This window comes from Triticum urartu, chromosome 7 (genome assembly GCF_003073215.2).
Source record: "Triticum urartu cultivar G1812 chromosome 7, Tu2.1, whole genome shotgun sequence".
In the NCBI taxonomy this organism is placed as follows: Eukaryota; Viridiplantae; Streptophyta; class Magnoliopsida; order Poales; family Poaceae; genus Triticum; species Triticum urartu.
In genome coordinates, this window is record NC_053028.1 from 453,586,375 (window position 1) to 453,606,414 (window position 20,040).

Sequence of the window (20,040 nt, forward strand, 5' to 3'; positions counted from 1 at the left end):
CTTATATTTGGACTGGATATAAGGGGCACTAGACAACCCGGGCGTTTGAGGCCCGGTTGAGGCGCCCATCTGGGCCAGATTTTACTCCCTCCGTTTCAAAATAGATGACTCAACTTTATACTAACTTTAGTACGAAGTTGGTTCATCTATTTTAGAACGGAGGGAGTAGTGATCAGTCAGTGACCAGGCGGGCCTTTCGGGCGTTTGAGGCTTGTTTAAGACGTCCATGTGTAGATGCTCTTATACTACTTTTTGATGGCAAATACAATATACTTGGGTCTAGCTGTCTCGTACGTTATTAATGAGAAAAACAAAACCGTTTCACAAAAATCAAGTAGGTAATTAATCACAAAGTTAGCACGTGGACTCGACCTTGCAACAAAATAATTGAACCTTGAACCAACTTTGATTTCTCTCGCTATATACAGCTTGTCACTTCTTTTCTTCACAGCTACCACTAATTTATCATATCTCTAATCACGCCCTCCTCACCATAGGTGTACGTGTGCTATTCATCTGTTGACTTCTTCTAATTTCCTCCCAATGTTCTTGGATGCTTTTGACACGGCTAAGTTTGACAGAACCATAGGGAATCAAAGATCACATGGCTAAGCAATTGAATAGAGATTCGAGTTTCCCGATTTTCCAAAAACTGTCTGCGCCCTTGATTCCCAATTTCTTTCTTCACATAAAAATAAAATAAAACAGGAACTAACGTCTCCCTCCCTCCCTCTCGCTGACAATTTCTCTCCCTCTGCCCTCTCCCTTTTTTCACCAACCAGAAAAGAGAAGGGAAGGGAAGCAGAAGACCGGGTACTTGCAACAGACCAAACAAAAGGACCCAAGAAAAAGGCCAGCACTCGGGAAGGAGAGAGGTTGGGAGGGAGGGAGATCTGCGGGGCGACGCGTTGCGGTTTTCCGGCGGCAAGGTTCGATTTTGATCCCAGCCCACCCCGGATTCCCCGCCCCGGTTCGTCCCTGCCCTGCCCAACTCGCGCCGCTTCCACTCGAGTGCTCCAAGAAGATCCCGATTTCGGTTGCAGTTGTGGAGTCTCAGTTCCAGTCGTCGTTGGCGCCGGTTCCTGGCCGCGCGCTCCCTGATTCGGAAGTTGCTGGAGCGGAGGGGGAGTTCCTCCGGCTCCCGAGTGTCTGCCTTCTGATTTGGATCTGCGGAGGAGCCCGGATTGGCGCTCCAATTCGGGGAGCAATGAGGGCCTGATGCGGGAGAAAGTCTCTTCAAGTCGTCGTCTTGATTCTCTTGGAGTAGGGTTTCCTGCCGGGATCCTTGTCCCATGGGATGCGTCAGTTCGAAGCAATTCCATGGCGGCGACGAGTGTGGCGGCGAGGGGAAGCCTCGCCGCCGCCCATCCAGCAACTCGCTGAGGCGTCTGGTTAGTTACAACTCCAGCAAGAGGCACGAGGACTTGGAGGAGGATGAAGAAGAAGGGGGAGTTGTGGCAGCCACGTCCTCGAGCGTGGGGCACCGTGTTGCCAAAGATGCCAGCACGGCCAGGCTGATTCGGAAGCCCCCTGCGCCGGTGGTCGATGCAGTGGTGCCGCTGCCAGAGGAAGTGGCCGCAACTGCCGCTAGCGTCGTCGATGTGGAGAGGGCGGTTGCTGCCCCTGTGAATCGCAGGCGTGCTCCGAATGGCGTGGCAGAGCAAGAACCAAGGAGTGGTGGCATCAGGGGTGAGGTGAAGCCAAGGATCATAGATGTGCCGAATGGAGTGGTGGGGGAGCATGTGGCGGCTGGCTGGCCGAGGTGGCTCACGGAGGTGGCAACAGAGGCGGTCCGTGGGTGGCAGCCTCGCAAGGCAGAGTCCTTCGAGAAGTTGGACAAGGTTCATCCTTACCACAAATTCATCATCTTGTTTCTCTTTTCAAGACCTTCATTAGCCATCTATGTTCTGAATTGTGTTTAGGTGTGATTTAGTGTGAATGTTTCAAAGCGCTTGAACATTTTCTAATGGCATAGGGCATTCTGTCAGTTGTAATAGTGTAAATACATCTAGATCCCATAAGCTTTGGAATATCATTCTCAATATCGTGGTGCAGGTAGAAAAATAGAGCCCACACGCAGCTCCTAGTCCTTTAAAGCAATCTGATTGATTAGAACTGCTGATTCTGTGCTACTACGCTTTTTCTCACCCTCGCCTTTTAAATATTTCAGATAGGGCAAGGTACCTACAGCAGCGTTTACAAAGCACGCGATCTTGAGAATGGAAAAATTGTGGCACTTAAGAAAGTTAGATTTGCCAATATGGATCCTGAGAGTGTTCGATTTATGGCGAGGGAAATTCACATCTTAAGAAGACTTGATAATCCAAATGTTATTAAGCTCGAAGGTTTGGTGACATCACGCATGTCTAGTAGCTTGTATCTCGTGTTCGAATACATGGAGCATGATCTTGCGGGGCTTGCTGCTACACCTGGCATAAAATTCACAGAGGCTCAGGTTTTCCTTCTGGACATTTTCTTTGATCTCCATTCAAAGGTTTTCTATTGTGCCTTTAGTTTTCATTCCATGCTGACTTCGGAAAATGACCCATTCAGGTCAAGTGTTACATGCACCAGCTACTGTCTGGACTTGGTCACTGTCATAGTCGTGGTGTTTTGCATCGGGATATAAAGGGTGCTAATCTTCTGCTTGACAATAATGGTGCCCTCAAAATAGCAGATTTTGGTCTAGCTACATTCTTTAATCCGAACCAAAAGCAGAATTTGACAAGTCGTGTTGTAACTTTATGGTACCGGCCCCCGGAACTTTTGTTGGGTGCTACTAACTATGGTGCCACGGTTGATCTCTGGAGTGCTGGTTGCATCCTTGCGGAATTGCTGTCAGGGAAGCCTATCATGCCAGGACGAACTGAGGTACTGTTTGACTACTGCCGCAGTCATAATTTGCTCAAACTCAAGACTGTTGCTTCTTTGGATTAATCCTACTTGTGTACTTACGTTAGTCTTGAATAGTTCTGTGAATCTATGTTGTTAACTTTATGACACTTAAGGGCAATTTTTGTTGTCTAAACTCTTTCAGGTGGAACAGTTGCACAAAATATTCAAGCTTTGTGGTTCACCATCAGAGGAGTTCTGGGCTAATTTGAAGTTATCACGTGCTACCATCTTCAAACCACAACATCCGTATCGTCGTTGTGTGAATGATGTATATAAGGACTTCCCTCCTTCAGCTTTGTCACTTCTGGACCGTTTACTTGCTGTAGAACCTGATAATAGGGGTACTGCGGCTTCTGCCCTTGAAAGTGAAGTAAGTTCTGTCTGCCCTTACATTCATTGATCCATTATATGGCTGCTGTATTGCCTGTCATAAAGAGAATCTATGGTCAGATATGTATAAAATGTTAGCTAAAAGTGCTTTATGTCCTTGCAATCACATATAAACATAATTGGCGTGCCATTTGGTGGATCTGAAAATAGTGAGTACATTTACAACTAGTACAACCTCATACGTGCATTCTACCTCTACTTTTCAGGGTTGCTGACTTTTGCTACTCTCCTGTTAGATGTACATTTGTCATGCAGCTCTGTTTCTGATTCGGTCAACACCCATTAGCACCTTTTGAGGGTTGCACAATGCCCATAAGCACCGTTTGATGGTCCCACATGTCATATTCTTCCTCCTGGCTTCTTCCTATTCGATATCTCCTCTGATTCGTCTCTCCCATCAGCCTAGATGCAGTAGTGAACCTCCCTTGCTAGTTGCTACAGGATGACACAATGGTGGCCTGCATGCAGCTCCTTGGAATGGAATTGCTGAACTTAGGGCACCCACCCCATTTGGAAAAGGACCATCAAGGATACATGTTAAGTATAAGTTGCATGCCAATTTAGAAGCCATCTTGAGCTGCAATAATTACAGGCAAAACGTTTTATAGTTAAACAAAACAAATGATCATATCTTGGTCTCTCTCTCTCTTCTGTACAATCAATCAAGCAGATCATGCATAGGGTCATGCCTGCTGCTGTCGCTCAGCCTCCTCCGCGTGAGACGTGGCCTCCAAGTTCACCTTGTCGTGTTGGACGGAGTCAGCCGGTAAGGCGGCCCAAACACCGACGCAAGCTTTGCCACACTTGAGCTCCCAGTCCCTGTTGTTTGCAGGGATGAGGCTCAGCTCGACTCTTTGAGCTGGAGGGCCGTCCGGATCTTGCCAGTTGGCCCCATATGGCGATTGTGTGCTTTGGTGGGAACATGAGCCCAATGTTGACACGAGCTGGACATGCCGGCCACAAGGTGGAGGTAGAGGGAGAGAGGGATGAAATGCCAGATCTCTGTAGTGGAGAGAGGGGATGGAGGAGGTAAAGTGGCTTAGAAGGAAGAAGCATCGGACAGAATGTCCATGGGCATTTTGGTCCTTTAATATCTCACTAACTGCAAGTTGGATGGAAAAGGAGCAGTGGCAACTGCAAATAAGGTTAACAGAAGAGTGAGTAGTGAGTAGCTCTAAGTGGTTGTTTGGATAAGTAGGATTAACGCCTAGTTTTAACAAAACACGTTTTAGTTGGATTTTTTTCTTTCAGAAAACTAGTTTTACCAATAATTCAGTTAGGAACAAGTATACACAAAACCTTGTTTGGATGATAAAACATGTTTAAACACGAGGCTGCGCCATCGCCGCCCCGTAAGAGATGAATGCGTCCAGTTTCGATGCCGGCACTCTCGTCATACTTCCTGGATGGGGTCCATCATTGTCGCGGCCGAAGAGAGAGTAGCGCTGCAGTTGGCCGGGTTGGTCGACATCATCGCCGGTGATGGTTCCTTGGGCAGCGGTGAAGGTGAGGACCGACGAAGATGCACCGTTGTGGTCTTGAGGAAGCCAGCCTGCTTGAGCACAAGATCATGTTAACAGCCAAATTACTACTAGTCCTTCCTGCCATACCCATCCATCATCAAAAGCAATCTGAATGCTCACACGTGAATCGTTTGCATGAGTGACAGTAATGAGAATGACCAATCATTCAAGAACAAGAACGAGCATACAAGGAATCTTTTGCTGCCACACTAACTCAAGATCAAATTTATAAGAGACCGCCATCGGCGAGGAAGACGCGAGAGGGATCAATGGTCGACTGTGATGGCGAGTTGGCGGCGGCCGCCGGTGATGCGGGATGAGGGCTCGCCGGGGAAGGACCGATGGTCGACGGCGATGACGATGGTCCGACGATGGCGACGGTCGCGAGCGACGCGAGATCAGTTGTCGTTGGGGCAGGACCAGTGTTCGACGGTGACGGCGGCGGCCGGCGGCAACGTCGACGGCGAGGGCCGCGGGTGGTGCGGTATGCGTTGATGAGTTGTTGCTGGGAAAGGACTCGTCGGTGACGGCAACACGCAGGCCAGCTGCGCTGTATGCCGGTCGCCAGCGGCGGATGATGAACTCGTTTATAGAAAAACGTCAAAAAACGTCTAATTGTCGTTTTTCCATAAACTCAGTTTTTCAGTTTTAGTAAAACCAAGATTTACTTATCCTTGGATTTGTTATGTTAACCAAACATAGTTTTAGTTTGTTGTAACCGAAAACGAGTGTAGGCCAAACTGGTTTTGTAAAATCCCAGTATCCAAACAACCCCTGAAAAGTAATGGCAGGATACAAGTAAGAGTTGTGGCAAATGTGAATAAGTCCCCTGAAAATATGGACTTCTGTGTTATTTTCAGCTCATATATTGTGAATTTGAGACACTGATTTTCAAAAGTGAACAATATCTTTTGATCTTAATATTAAAACTTAAGAGATGCTATTTTATATTAGCCTTTTCACTTTATGGGATTAGTTGATAACTGATTTGGTTGCCTCTGTATATCTGAAGTGACTGCCCTTAACTTCTGGTTTGTAATCTGTACTTGTACATTATACAACAGTTCTTTACAACGAAGCCTTATGCTTGTGATCCATCAAGTCTGCCGAAATATCCTCCAAGTAAGGAATATGACGCTAAGCTTCGAGATGAAGAAGCTAGGAGGTAATATTCTCTATAGAACCTAAGACAAATATTATGCAATCTGCAATTTCGACAGATGGGTTTTATCATTGGCATTTCTGTATTTAACTAATTATATCCGTTTTGGTCCACAGGCAAAGAGCAGCTGCAGCCAAAGGACATGAATCTGAAACTGGACGCAGGAAGCAACTTGCAGCACAAAATGGCACTATCGATTTACAGGTATTTTGCAGAATTAATCCGATCTTAGTATAGTCTGATAATTGGCATACCAAGGGTCTCCTCAGTGATTTTTTTTCTGGTGCCACAATCTGCACTTTTGAGCTTTGAAACATGCCATTCAATACCCGATGCTAGCAGTTCGGTGAATGCATTATATACATGATTCATTATCGGGATGCAATGCAATTGCTTCTCTATTTGTTTGGAAGTTAATTTACACAACTGTTTTATTGTAACCAACTAACCATGCAGCAACCAATCTGTAATGCACACACATTGTTTCCAGCTCCAGAGGCAACTATACTGTATATATGACAACTAATCTGATGTCATACTGCTACATATGAACAGTTTGCCGTTTCATATTACTCAAATCTCTCTTGTTTCATGGCTTTGCAGCAACGGCGAGTTCCGGTTAATCCTAAAAGCAGTAGTAATAAGTTTACTCCAAAGGAGGATGGTGTTACCGGCTTTCCAATGGATCCTCTGGTAGTAGACAATGGTCATGCTCGCCGTGTTCCTTTGATGAATGCTGGTCGTTCATCCTCCACTTTGGGTCGATCAAGTGGCACAGATCCAAACGGCCAGAGATTCTACACCTCTCAGATTGCTGCTGCTGAGATGTCTAACCCATCTACTGCAACTGGGCAGCGAGGCAATACTGGTAAGCTGTCTAACCTTGGGGACAGCGCCAGGAAACAGTATTTAAGAGAGCATCGGTCGAGTTCAAGATACAGTCAACTCGCTGCTGCCGACCAGTCTGACAAACCCAAATGGTCGCAATCGCATCAATTCCAAGAAAGACCGTCATCTTCCCATCGGAAGGATGAAGTGGTGGCAGATAAGGAGCCTACAGGGGTGAGTTACTTAATTCTTCTAATTAGCTTTAGCTGGTCTTAATTCATAACATTTGTAGAGAGCAAAGCAAAGCATGACCCTAGCCTTTAAGAGCCGTGATTAGTTTCAATAAAATCCGAAAAATCCATTCATTAGCATTTCTGGTTGGTTCTTATTGGGTCTAGACTTCGTAGTGGATGTTCTGCAAATAATGTGGCTGATAATTTCCCGTCTATATATTCTTTTCAGTCAGTAGTGTAACATGCTGATAATTTCAGGTGAATGGCACGAGGAAGAACCGAATCCAGTACTCAGGACCATTGATGCCTCCTGGGGTAAACATGGAAGAGATCCTTAAAGAGCACGAGCGGCAAATCCAGCAAGCCGTGCGAAGGGCTCGTCTGGACAAGGGAAAGGGCAAGCACGCCGAGAGAGACCAGTCAGAGTCGCTGCTGTACGCTGCCCATAATGGCAGGTCATAGCGCCGCGAAGCTCGGCTCGGCATTCTTGATGGCTTCGGCAATGGAAAGTAGTGTATGATCCCCTTATTTTTACGCCCCCGTCGAGCGGAGAGGTTTGTTCTGCCGGCAGCTCCCACACCATTGCGCCAGTGGACTGGTAGTTCCTGGCAGCAAGAAGAAGAAGAAGGCCTGCTCTTCACTCATGTAGAGATTTTCGCCAAGTTTAGCAAGAAAGATATTCGCTGGAAAAATTTGTTGCCCACACAGTCACCAATTGTATATCTCAGAGATGAGTACCCACCCTCTTGAGGATTGATGATTCTTACACCTGTGTTTTGGTAGGTGCCAAGAGAAATATAATCAAATTATACTTCTGTGTCTGCTGCCTCTCTCTCTCTCTCCCTTCCATTGTCTTGCCTTTCAATCCAGTTTCAAAAAAAAAATCAACAATTTTGCGTGCTGTCTGGGCGGGTAATCCGGGACGTTGGATGCGAATCGGACGTTCCAAAATAAGTGACCGATTTCTCTTGGCGTGCACTCATGGTAAACCCCGGACGAAACATTGGCGCGCCCAGACGCCGAGAGCCTCCTCCTACCATTAGCCTCTCGCTCTCGCTCCCCACCAGCTTCGCCGCCGCCGCCGCGGTGTGATGCGACGGCGAGAGCGGCGGCCGTTTGATGCGCCCTTCTCCCACCTGCGCCGCCGCCGCCGCCTCGCTCTCCAGGCAGCAACTCCTCCGCATCCAGCGCTGTCTCCCACCCGTTTGGAGAAACGCCGCACCTGCCCAAGAACCGCCGCCGCCGCCCGCCTCGTCCTTCTCCCCCTCCTCCCTCGCCTCCATCCTCTTCTCCTGCGCCGCGCACCGCGCGCTCCGCCCCGGCGAGCAGGTCCATGCGCGCGCATTCACGCTCGGCCTGGGCGCGCATCCTTCCGTCCTCCCCAGGATCGCCTCCTTGTACATAGCCGTCGGCGACATCCCGGCCGCGCGTTCTGCCGTCGAGCAGGCGGCTGGGAAGGCGCGAGCTTTCCCCTGGAACCTGCTCATATGGAGCTACGCCGGCGACAGGCTGTGGAAAGACGTGGTCATGGCGTATGACAGGATGCTGGCGCTGGGCGTGGACGCCGACAGGTACACGTATCCGTCTCTGCTGCGCGCTTGCGGCGAGCTCGGAGAGGTCACCATTGGCCGCAAAATTGACCACCGTATTCGGAGGAGTAGATATGATCTGGACATGTATGTCTGGAACGCTTTGGTCGGGATGTATGTCAAGTGCGGGGAGCTAGAGGATGCGCGGAGGGTGTTTGATGAAATGTCTGTCAGGGATGTTGTCAGCTGGAACACAATGGTGTCTGGCTATGCATCGGCGGGGATGTGGGCCGAGGCGTTTCAGCTGCTTCAGCGGGTTCCTGGGGAAAACATTGTGACGTGGAATGCAGTTGCAGCAGGGAATTTGAAGGCAGGGAACTATGATGAAGTGATCAGGTTGTTGTCTCAGACGAGGAATCGCCACGGGCCAGGGGTGGACTCTGTGAGCGTGCTGATTGGCCTCAAGGCGTGTGCTAAGAGTGGGTATCTGAGGATTGGCAGGGAGTTGCATGGGGTGGCTGTTCGTCTATACTTCGACAGGCTCGAGTGTGTGGTAAACTCGTTGATAACAATGTATTCAAGATGCAGGATGATGAGCTCTGCTGTACTTCTGTTTACAGTGTACTCAATTCGGAGCATCACAGCTTGGAATTCATTGTTAGCAGGATTTGCATTCATGGACCAGGTTGAGGAAGCTTCTTTGCTCTTCAGAGAGATGATTGGCTCAGGTGTCTGTCCCAATGATGTTACTGTCTTGACAATGCTCTCCGTTGTTGCTCGGTTTGGACACCTCTGTCATGGAAGGGAGCTGCACTGCTACATCCTTAGACATGGATTGGGTGGTTCTAAATTATTGCAAAACTCACTTGTCGACATGTACTCAAAGTCTAGACACATGAGAGCTTCACGGATAGTATTTGATCAGATGGAATGTCGAGACAAGCATGCCTACACTTCATTGATTTTGGGATATGGAATGCAAAGAGAGGGCCATCTATCACTGAAGCTCTTTGATGAAATGATCGCCAACAGTATAGAGCCCGACCATGTAACCATGGTTGCTGTTCTTTCAGCATGTAGCTACTCTGGACTGGTCACTCAAGGGCAGCTACTATTTGCCAATATGTTTGCTGTGTTTGGTATTGCACTAAGAGTGGAGCATTTTTCTTGCATGGTTGATTTGTACAGCCGTGAAGGTTTGCTGAAGGTGTCCGAGGAGATAATTGACAAGATGCCGTTCCAGCCAACTGCTGCAATGTTAGCGACTCTTATTGAGGCTTGCCTGATCCATGGTAATACAGAAATTGGCAAACGAACTGCAAAGAAGCTGCTGGCAATGAGGACAAACAATCCTGGTCACTACAAATTGATCTCAAACACGTATATATCAGCAAAATGTTGGCCAGAGCTAGCTAAAGTTAGATCATTGATGAGTATGATGGATTTAACTATGGTTCCAAGCCATTCCTTGCTAGAATCAGAATATGACATATGCCTAGTTGAGCAAGATGATGGCTTAAATCATGGTGCACATTGTGACTTGTCTGACCGCATAACGGATACTGATTCGTCTAGTAGTGAGGAAGTGAAAAGCAGCGAAGCTTTTGGTGGATAATAGTTGGTTCCTCTTGGACCATCTTCCTGTTAAGGCCAAGGTTTCCAGAGGTAACATATTGATTTACAAACTGATACTACCACATCTTATAACATAGGATAATTTTTTTTGCATGCATGCTCACATTGAACTACTAGCTGGAAATTATTTTTGTATTAACGCACCGGGTATTTTTATCTCTTTTCCCAGCTTGAAACTCTACAATGACTGTATATTTGGAACTTTAGTGGACTCCCTTATTTGGGGAGTGATCTGCAAAGAAGCTGATGACAATGAGGACAAACAATACCGATCACTTAAAATTGACCTCAAACACTTATACATTAGCAAACTTTTTGCCAGAGCCATCTAAAGTTAGAGCATTAATCAGTATGTTGAAGCCTATTATGGTCCCAAGTCATTCCTTGCTAGAACTGGAATATGATACATGCCTAGCTGGCAAGATGATTGCTTAAGCATGGTATGCATCGTGGCTTGTTTGACCACATGACAGGTACTGATCCCTTTATTAGAGAGGAAATGAAGTGCAGTGAAGCTTTTGGTCGATGCTCTTCTCAGACCATGTTAACTTCTTAAAGATTTTGCAATGGTATGGTTTCTTCATAGGCTCCAGTCACCCTAGAAGTAATGTCATGAACTGTAAGCCATGCGGTGATTTAAGAGTTGGTGAAGCTGTAGAATGTATTATATATGGGAAGGAGGCTTTCAGCCTATGATGAGCATATACATGGCCGGCCCATTGTCATTTACTAAAGAAAATATCACATCACTTGATGAAGATGATTCTGATTTGGAGAGGTCTGCCCTTGAGACTTGCACATCAACATCATTTGATGGGTAGGGAGAAGCATAATGTTTTGATAGTACTGATGGTCTTTTCTATGATCTAGGAGCCAGCAAACTGCAAAGGCAGTGATTAAGTTCGCTGCAACAGCTGATCTGCACCGTCTTGAGCAAATTTTAGCCGGAGGAGGTAGAGGATCAAAAAGCCTTGGAAGGTCTTGATATTGTTCTGCGTTAGCTGCCAGCAGCAAGGTAAAGTGAATCTCTAGGTATCATAGAATAGGACAAATCAAGTGAATCGCTTGATATTGTAGTGATGATTTCCATCCCATTATTTCGCAGGCACACACCGTTTGGTTGATCCTTTGTCTTGCCTAACCTGGAGAGGATACGATCCTTTGGTGAAGGATTAGAAATCTGCGTGGGTTTAATCAGATCATTCCGTCCTACTAAAATAGGCCTCGCCAGTATATGCTGTAAAAAATTGAAAGTTTCCCTTGGGTATGTATATATGCAATACACTGTGAAGCCAGGGAGTCTGCAATGGAATCGCTGCATTTTCATACGTACACAAATGTTGTTCATATGGCCGTACATTCTGACCGATATCCCTAATTTTAACAAGCTAATAATCCCACTTCATTTGACAAAAGCAACCTAAATACTATTCTGTGTTCTCAGAATCAGAATGGTTCATACTGCCACACAGTTAGTTTTTTCTTTTTTTGCTAGCAGCATGATCTCTAATCTCTTCACGGCCAGAGTTTGGGTATCTTTCAGAGCTTATGATTATGCCATCAAGGGCCTCATATACAGAAAATCTACATGTCTAACTCACATGCACGATCCTTCATGCTGATAGAGAAAGAGGGGCTCTTTACTAATGATGTTATTGTAGGAAGCATTCACAGAACAGATGATGACAGCCCAGCCAATGTTAATGATCCTTTTATTATAGGGGAAATAACTTGACACAACTCGTACCGGTGAACCAAATGTTGATCTATCTTAACTCCTTGGGTATTGTATAGGTGGAACCGGGCCCACCTGTGATCTGGTTGAGATAATGTCTTTTGTTCTTTTGTTTTGTGTACCACCCTTCTCTGCTCCTGCTTTCAGAATGGATGGAGCATTTTCATTTGATTTGATGGAGAGGGCATGGTTACATATACCTCGTAATTTGCTTAATCTTAAAGCACGGTTTTGCCCATTCACGTACTTGTTTACAACAGTTAAACCAATCATGCTCTGAGATAGATATATCAGGTTCTGATAACTGAAGCCGATGGGACAGATATATCAGGTTCTGAACTATTGGAAACTCCCCTACGAGGTCCGCAGGGAGTGATGCCGGGCACTGATGCAATAGGGGTACGAGAAACAATTGCGGCGACATGCTGGTACCTTTGGTGGCTTCGACGCCAGATTACTCACGAAGGAATTGTTCACCACCTGGGACGCAATGCTACTTCTATCCTGGCGACTGAAAAAAGTTAGTGGGACTGAACCAGAAGCAAAATGGACAAAGCCTGAAGTCAGATCTGTGAAACTGAATGTATATGCGGCCTTTCATATTGACGAGGGAAGTGGAGCTACAGCAGCAGTTATCCGTGATCATAGAGGAAATTTTCTGGCGCCACAATGTTCATTTGTTCCATTTGCTGCAGATGCTTGTACCACAGAAGCCATGGCGATGAGAGATGGGCTAGTTCTTGCCAACTCTCTTGGTTTCAACACTGTTGAGGCCGAATGAGACTCGATGGAGGTGATTAACTTTTGCACCGGCACTACTCAATGGTGGGACCAGCGGCGACCATTTATGCCGAGTCTCTAGATACTCCCTCCGTAAAGAAATATAAGAGCATTTAGATCATTAAAGTAGTGATCTAAACGCTTTTATATATGTTTACAGAGGGAGTACTACAAGTCTATTAGGGAAGGTCAAGTTTAAGCACTGATAATAGGAAGCACTGATGATAGGAAAGCTAATGGCGTTGCTCATGAGCTAGCTAAGCATAGTTATTTGAATAAACTGTCTTGTTCTTGGACTGAGGACCCTTTGGTTTGGATGATCCCAGAACTTGCAAACGATGTAATTATCCTTTAATTTAATAAAGCTAGTCATAATGGTTTGTCCCTCAAAAAATTTTTTAGAGGAAAAAGTTTTTTTGAGGGAAATACGTCCTGATCAAGTGGAGCAAAGCTTTAAAAGCTAGGTGATGACACAAGCCTACCGAGAGATGCCCTAAGAAAAAAGAGAAAATCTTCTGCCCTCGTGCTTGTACACCATCGTGGTTCTGCCTAGCGCCCATGCGTGTGCGTCCATGGCCACTGGCGACCGTGACCCCCCACAAGGTTTTGGAAATTTAGGCGATGCTCTTCGTCGATATCGAGGTTGAAGTACAGGAAGAGTTTGCCCGTGGCTAGAATGAGGTGTCGCCTGGCCACAGTGGCATTAGAGGGAATACTGCTGGAAGGTAGGGAATACACCGCGGTCAGGGGAGGGCATGTCTATGTAGATTTTTTTGAACACCTGTATAGATATATTTGTTACCATCTCTTTAGGTGACAACTAAATGAATCTAGTTCATTTTATCTTTTGCAAAACTTCTTGCCAAAGACGATGACTCTCTATGCAACACATAGTTAAAGGTGTGTACCAACGCAAGATGAAAACATGTGCACACTTGCTTGCCCGCTAGCTAGTGCACATGACAAACAAAATGTGCATATCTTGGCACAAGCTAGCTAGGAGCCTAGAATTGACAAGTGAGGTAGAACCAAGTGGAGAATCCGAAACTTTAAAATGATTTGTGTTTGGGCGTCAATGTAACACCCCGGATGTAACTTTCCCAATTTGTACTCCAACTCTTGCCGTTTCCGGCGTTAAGTTAATTTATTTTCTCGGGTTCGGGTTTTTGTCTCCGTGTGTTGTTATCGTTGTCATGCATCTCATATCATGTCATCTTGTGCATTGCATTTGCATACGTGTTCATCTCATGCATTCGAGCATTTTCCCCGTTGTCCGTTTTGCATTCCGGCGCTTCGTTCTCCTCCGGTGGTCATTTCTAGCTTTCTTTCGTGTGTGGGGATTAAATATTTTCGGATTCGACCGAGACTTGCCAAGCGGCCTTGGTTTACTACCGGTAGACCGCCTGTCAAGTTTCGTACAATTTGGACTTCGTTTGATACTCCGACGGTTAACCGAGGGACCGAAAAAGCCTCGTGTGTGTTGCAGCCCAACACCCCTTCAATTTGGCCCAAAACCCACCTAACTCTGCTCCATCATCTAGAGCGTTCAATCACGATCGCGTGGCCGAAAACCGCACCTCATTTGGACTCTCCTAACTCCCTCTATGCCTATTTAAAGACCCCTTCCCCGAAATCCGGATCCTCCCTCGTCCGAAACCCTAAAATCCACCTCGCGCGCCGCCGGACACTTTCCCTGCCGACGGACGTGTCCGCCGCCACGTGGCAGCCTCCCATTCGCCGCCTCCCTCTCTCTCCACCGCCGCCGTCGGAGCCCGCCGCGGCCCGTGGCCGGCCCGCCCGCGCCCGCGCACGGGCCAGAGGAGCCGCGCGCCGCGCACCCTTCTCCTCCCGAGCCGGCCGCGCTCTGCCATGGGAGCTCGCCGCCGCCGCCGTTCTTCGTCGTCGCCGGCCGCCCCGACCGCCACCTCGTCGCCGCGGCCGCGCCGCCCCGACCGCCTCCGACCGCCGCCCCGCGCCGCCTCCACCGCGCCCTCCGACCGCCGCCCCGCGCCGCTTCCACCTCGCCGACGACCTCCAACTCCGGCACCGTCGTCCCTCGGCTTCCACGCCGCCGTGCTACAGTGCCTTCGCGAGATCCGATCCAGATCCGTGAACAGTAACCCTAGAGGTTGATTTTTTTTGTCTAAGTCCCAGAATTCCAGATCCATGTGCCCTTCTTCATAGCCTCGTAACTTTGCATCCGTAGCTCCGATTCATGCATATAGCATATCAAAATGTTCGCCTCAGAGAGTACATCATTTCGTTCCATTGCATCATTTTCATTTGAGTTCATCTTGATGCCCGAAATGCTGTTAGAAGAGGGCTACTTGAGTTAATTGTCAGATCTGCTACTCCATTTAGGTTTTTGTCATTTTTGCCATGATTAATGTGTGCATGATATGCCCTGATGCTCTACATGTGTTTTGTTAAGGGTTTTGTCATCTTTCCAGAGGTGCAACCCATGTATTTTTGTGATGTGTGTGGTGACTTGTGCAAGCTTGCAAAGTGGTGCACTTGCTAATTCTGTTTTCAGGGACTTAGTAATTTCACCAAGTCCTGGAGCTTTTTATCTCATGATGCCATATGTTCTTGTTGTTTCCTAGTGATTCGTGCCTCTTTTGGGGATGATCAGTAAGGATGTTTTGTTAATCTTGTAGTTCTCTATCCATCCATGTCTTTGTTTGCAATTATGGATCACCCTAGCTTGAGTCAATAGAGCTCTACTTCTGCTACTTTGTGAATCTGGGCAGATTGTCAACTTGTTTGCAATTTTGCCGGTGATGTTGTAGTTGATCCATGCATGCTATGCTATTGTTCTTGCCATGTCTAGCTTGCATTTTGTGTCTTCTTGATAGATGTATGCTTGTCTTGCCATGACTTGCACCGTAGTGAGTGCATCGAGCTCGTAAACATGCCTACTTGAGTTATATTTCAGCTTGCTCCAGTTTTCACCAAGTATGAAAACTGATTATGTTTTTGCTATGTTCACATGCTTGCAATTGTATTTTCTGATCCCTTTTGGCTCAAGGTCACTAAGGGACTTTTGTTAAGCTCTTTGAGTAGCTCCATGTCATGCTTTACTTTGCCATGTTCAGGTCCTGTAGCATGTAGTTTTGTTGCTCCGAAGAGGGCTACCTGATCTGAAATTCCAGACAAGTGTTGATTTCACTAAGTCTGAGATCTGTTTGCCATATGCATTTTTGCCATGCTTGTTTGAACCTGTCAATGGATGAATTAGCCGTAGCTCAGTGCTAGACTTTTGTTAAGCATCTTGTGTGCATCCCTGCCATGTATTTTGTTGTCATGTTTGGTTGCTGTAGCATGTTCATCTCATTGCATTTAGTTGGCTACTTGCTGTAAATCGCAGGCCGGTGTCATATTTAAATCGCTTGCCATTTCCAAACCGCAACTCTGATTCCGGCGTTCTTTATATCATTTTCAAGCGATTTCGTCTCATCTTTCCAGTGGCACACTTGGATTTCCAAGTTGAGTCCAGGTTCATGCATTTCCTGTCATATCTTGCATTTTGCATCCCGCATCGCATTCCGCATAACATATCATCATTGCATCATATTGCTTGGTCTTGCACGTGGTTGATTGTATCCTTGTTGCTTGTTTGTCTTGTTTGGGTAGAACTGGGAGACGAGTTCACTAACGAGGAGCCCATTGAGTTTGCTTTCGAGGATCCAGTCAACTCTGACAACTATGCAGGCAAGATGATCATACCCTCGAAATCACTACTATCTTTGCTATGCTAGTTTGCTCGCTCTTTTGCTATGCCAATGCTACGATGCCTACCACTTGCTTGCAAGCCTCCCAAATTGCCATGTCAAACCTCTAACCCACCATGTCCTAGCAAACCGTTGATTGGCTATGTTACCGCTTTGCTCAGCCCCTCTTATAGCATTGCTAGTTGCAGGTGAAGATTGAAGGCCGTTCCTTGTTGGAACATTTATTTACTTGTTGGGATATCATTATATTATCTTGTTATCTTAATGCATCTATATACTTGGGAAAGGGTGGAAGGCTCGGCCTCTCGCCTAGTGTTTTGTTCCACTCTTGCCGCCCTAGTTTCCGTCATATCGGTGTTATGTTCCCGGATTTTGCATTCCTTACGCGGTTGGGTTATAATGGGAACCCCTTGATAGTTCGCCTTGATTAAAGCTTTTCCAGCAATGCCCAACCTTGGTTTTACCATTCGCCACCTAGCCTCTTTTTCCCTTGGGTTACCGGAGCCCAAGGGTCATCTTATTTTAACCCCCCCGGGCCAGTGCTCCCTCTGAGTGCTGGTCCGAACCGGGCAGCCTGCGGGGCCACCTCGGGGAAACTTGAGGGTTGGTTTTACTCGTAGCTTGACCTATCTGAGTTTGCCCTGAGAACGAGATATGTGCAGCTCCTATCGGGATTTGTCGGCACATTCGGGCGGTGTTGCTGGTCTTGTTTTAACCTGTCGAAGTGTCTTGAGTAACCGAGATACCGAGTCTGATCGGAACGTCTTGGGAGGAGGTCTATTCCTTCGTTGACCGTGAGAGCTTGTCATGGGCTAAGTTGGGACTCCCCTGCAGGGACTGAACTTTCGAAAGCCGTGCCCGCGGTTATGGGCAGATGGGAATTTGTTAATGTCCGGTTGTGGATAACTTGAACCTTAACTTAATTAAAATGAATCAACTGAGTGTGTTACCGTGATGGCCTCTTCTCGGCGGAGTCCGGGAAGTAGACACGGTGTTGGAGTAATGTTTGCGCAGGTTGCTCTCTAGTTTCTCGCTCGTGCTTTGCCTCCTCTTCTCGCTCTCTTTTGCGAATAAGTTAGCCACCATCCTTGCTAGTCGCTTGCTGCAGCTCCACATATATTTACCTTGCCTTACCTATAAGCTTAAATAGTCTTGATCGCGAGGGTGCGAGATTGCTGAGTCCCTGTGGCTCACAGATTACTATTACACCAGATGCAGGGCCTGATGATTCCGCTCCAGGAGACGCGTATGAGCTCAAGTGGGAGTTCGACGAGGACTCTCAACGATACTATGTTTCCTTTCCCGATGATCAGTAGTGGTGCCCAGTTGGGGGTGAACGGGACCGTTGTCGCATGTTGGGTTCTCTTTTATTTTGGCGCCGTAGTCGGGCCATGAGTGTTTGGTTGATGTAATGTTATTTATGTACTTGATTGACGTGGCGAGTGTAAGCCAACTATGTTATCTCCCCTTTTATTATTATATTACATGGGATGTTTGTGAAGATTGCCTAACTTGCGACATATGCCTTCAATGCGATTATGTCTCTAAGTCATGCCTCGACACGTGGGAGCTATAGTCGCATCGAGGGTGTGACAAGTTGGTATCAGAGCCTTCCCCGACCTTAGGAGCCCCATTGCTTGATCGTTTTTAGCAGCCGAGTTGTGTCTAGAAAAATATTTTGAGTCTTTTAGGAATTATATATCGGAGAGATTAGGAATTCTTTTTACTTCCCAGTCTCCTCATCGTTCTGGTAAGGCATCCTGACGTAGAGTTTTGACTCTTCTCTTTTCAAATTTCACTAAATTTTTTTTAGGATCACGCGGGTATCTTGGAATCGTTCCGATGGTTTTATGATGAGAACATTGTCTTGGTGCCTCCTGTCAGGGGTTTAGTGGAAGTGTCCCGGGGAGTTGAGCTCTGAGGTGTTGTCATCATAATTTTATCGTTGTAGTTCTGGAATACCTGAGTTTAGTACACCGACATCAAAAATCTCTTTTATGCAGTTCGTTGGTGAGATAACCTCGACGCCACCCAGTACTGGGGCGGGAGTTCGGGAGTATCGCCATAACTTGTATAACGGATGCTTTTCGAAGGTTGAGGTAGATGGTTTCCGAAGGTTTCTTGGTTATGTGTTGAAGGATGGATACAGCTGGATGTAGGATTTGCTAGTTTGGGTGAGATATTATGCTTCCCCTGTATCCCCAATACCTGATTGCATAACCGGAAAGGTTCGAGAGTTTCATAGGTGGGAATTCTAGTAGCTCTAGTTCTTCTTCCACGGATATTGGTTTGAGATTGAGATTTCTTACCAATTATTCGTTCTTGATCCGTACCTTGTTGATTTATTTCTCTACCTTAATTCTACGTGGCTTCTCAATTTATGGATATGTGACCATTTCAAGAGGAATGCATTCGTTCATTTTGTTCGGATGTGAAGACTATATGTTGCAATTTTCATTCCGTTGGATTCAACTTCAATATTTGTCTGTCAATGTGCTAATGGTGGTCAACCTCTTCAGGATGGCTCCTCCAACGCGCACGACTCCGAATCCTGATCCGCCACCACCTCCACCTCCTCCGGAGGCATGGCAAGCTGTGATGGCCGCAACCAACGCAAACACACAGTTGATCATGCAAATTCTTCAAGAGCGCAATCAAGGCAACCAAGGGAATCAAGGCAGCAATCAGAATCACTTTGCTACACTCAACCAGTTCCTTGCTAACGGGCCAAAGACTTTCAGCAATTGTGTTGAGGCAACCGATGCTGACGATTGGCTTGTGGATCTGTGCAAGCATTTCGAGTGTAGTAACGTCAGGCCTGAGGACTTTGTTAAGTTCGCTTCCTTCCAACTCAAAGATCAAGCTGCAGAATGGTTCCAGCAGTACAAGGATTCCAGAGGTGGACGTGTTATAACTTGGGATGATTTCCGTCGAGATTTCCGAGCTCATCATATTCCTCAGAGCGTGGTTGAAAGCAAGCGTGAGGAATTCCGCAATCTGAAGCAAGGCTCTTTGTCTGTCTATGACTACAACAAGTTGTTCCAGAAGCTCGCCCGCTTTGCCAAGCAGGACGTCCCTGATGAGAAGAGCATGATATACCAGTTCAGGGGTGGTCTCAGAGAAGAAATTCAGCTAGCTCTTGTTCTCTTAGAGCCCTTGAGGTACGATGAGTTCTACAACATGGCACTGAGGCAAGAGGCTACTCAGTTGAGGTGTGATGCTTCCAAGAAGCGAGTCAGAGACGTTACTCCTTCTTCCTCTACTCAAGTGGCCAAGCAGCAGAAGTATTGGCTTCCTCCTCCTCCGTTTCGTCAGCCGTATCAGCAGAAGAGTAAAGGTGGCAGTGGTTCTTCCCACCCACCCAACCCTGGCTTTCAGAACAAGACTTCGTCTCAAGCTCCAAGATCGAGTGCTCCGTATCACCGTCCGCTTTCAGAGGTCACATGCAACAAGTGCCAACAGAAGGGTCACTATGCCAACAAGTGTTTCAACCAGAGGCGTCTTCCTCCTCCTCCTCCTCCTGTCAGATCGGCAAGTACAGCTGTGGTCAAGCATAACCCCAAGCACGCCAAGGTCAATTTGATGAATGCAGCTCAGGC

General features: G+C 46.9%; 1 protein-coding gene across 1 annotated transcript; it reads left to right on the forward strand.

The window, feature by feature from the left end:
- Positions 1–750: 750 nt before the first annotated feature.
- Positions 751–11,610, forward strand: LOC125520187. Its single transcript, XM_048685026.1, has 12 exons — positions 751–1,841; positions 2,171–2,455; positions 2,554–2,871; positions 3,038–3,265; positions 5,873–5,973; positions 6,087–6,174; positions 6,574–7,032; positions 7,290–7,486; positions 8,417–10,225; positions 10,365–10,973; positions 11,066–11,210; positions 11,301–11,610. Exons 1-9 carry the CDS (start codon positions 1,293–1,295, stop codon positions 10,173–10,175), a joined length of 3,984 nt encoding a protein of 1,327 aa, XP_048540983.1. The 5' UTR covers positions 751–1,292; the 3' UTR covers positions 10,176–10,225; positions 10,365–10,973; positions 11,066–11,210; positions 11,301–11,610.
- Positions 11,611–20,040: the final 8,430 nt, after the last annotated feature.

Bases quoted from the DNA above. Each gene is read 5' to 3' on its own strand.
- LOC125520187 (XM_048685026.1), top strand. From the start codon at position 1,293: ATGGGATGCGTCAGTTCGAAGCAATTCCATGGCGGCGACGAGTGTGGC. The intron at 6,175-6,573 runs GTATTTTGCAGA...ATGGCTTTGCAG, and splicing joins ATGGCACTATCGATTTACAG to CAACGGCGAGTTCCGGTTAA. The intron at 7,487-8,416 runs GTCATAGCGCCG...CGTCCTCCCCAG, and splicing joins TACGCTGCCCATAATGGCAG to GATCGCCTCCTTGTACATAG.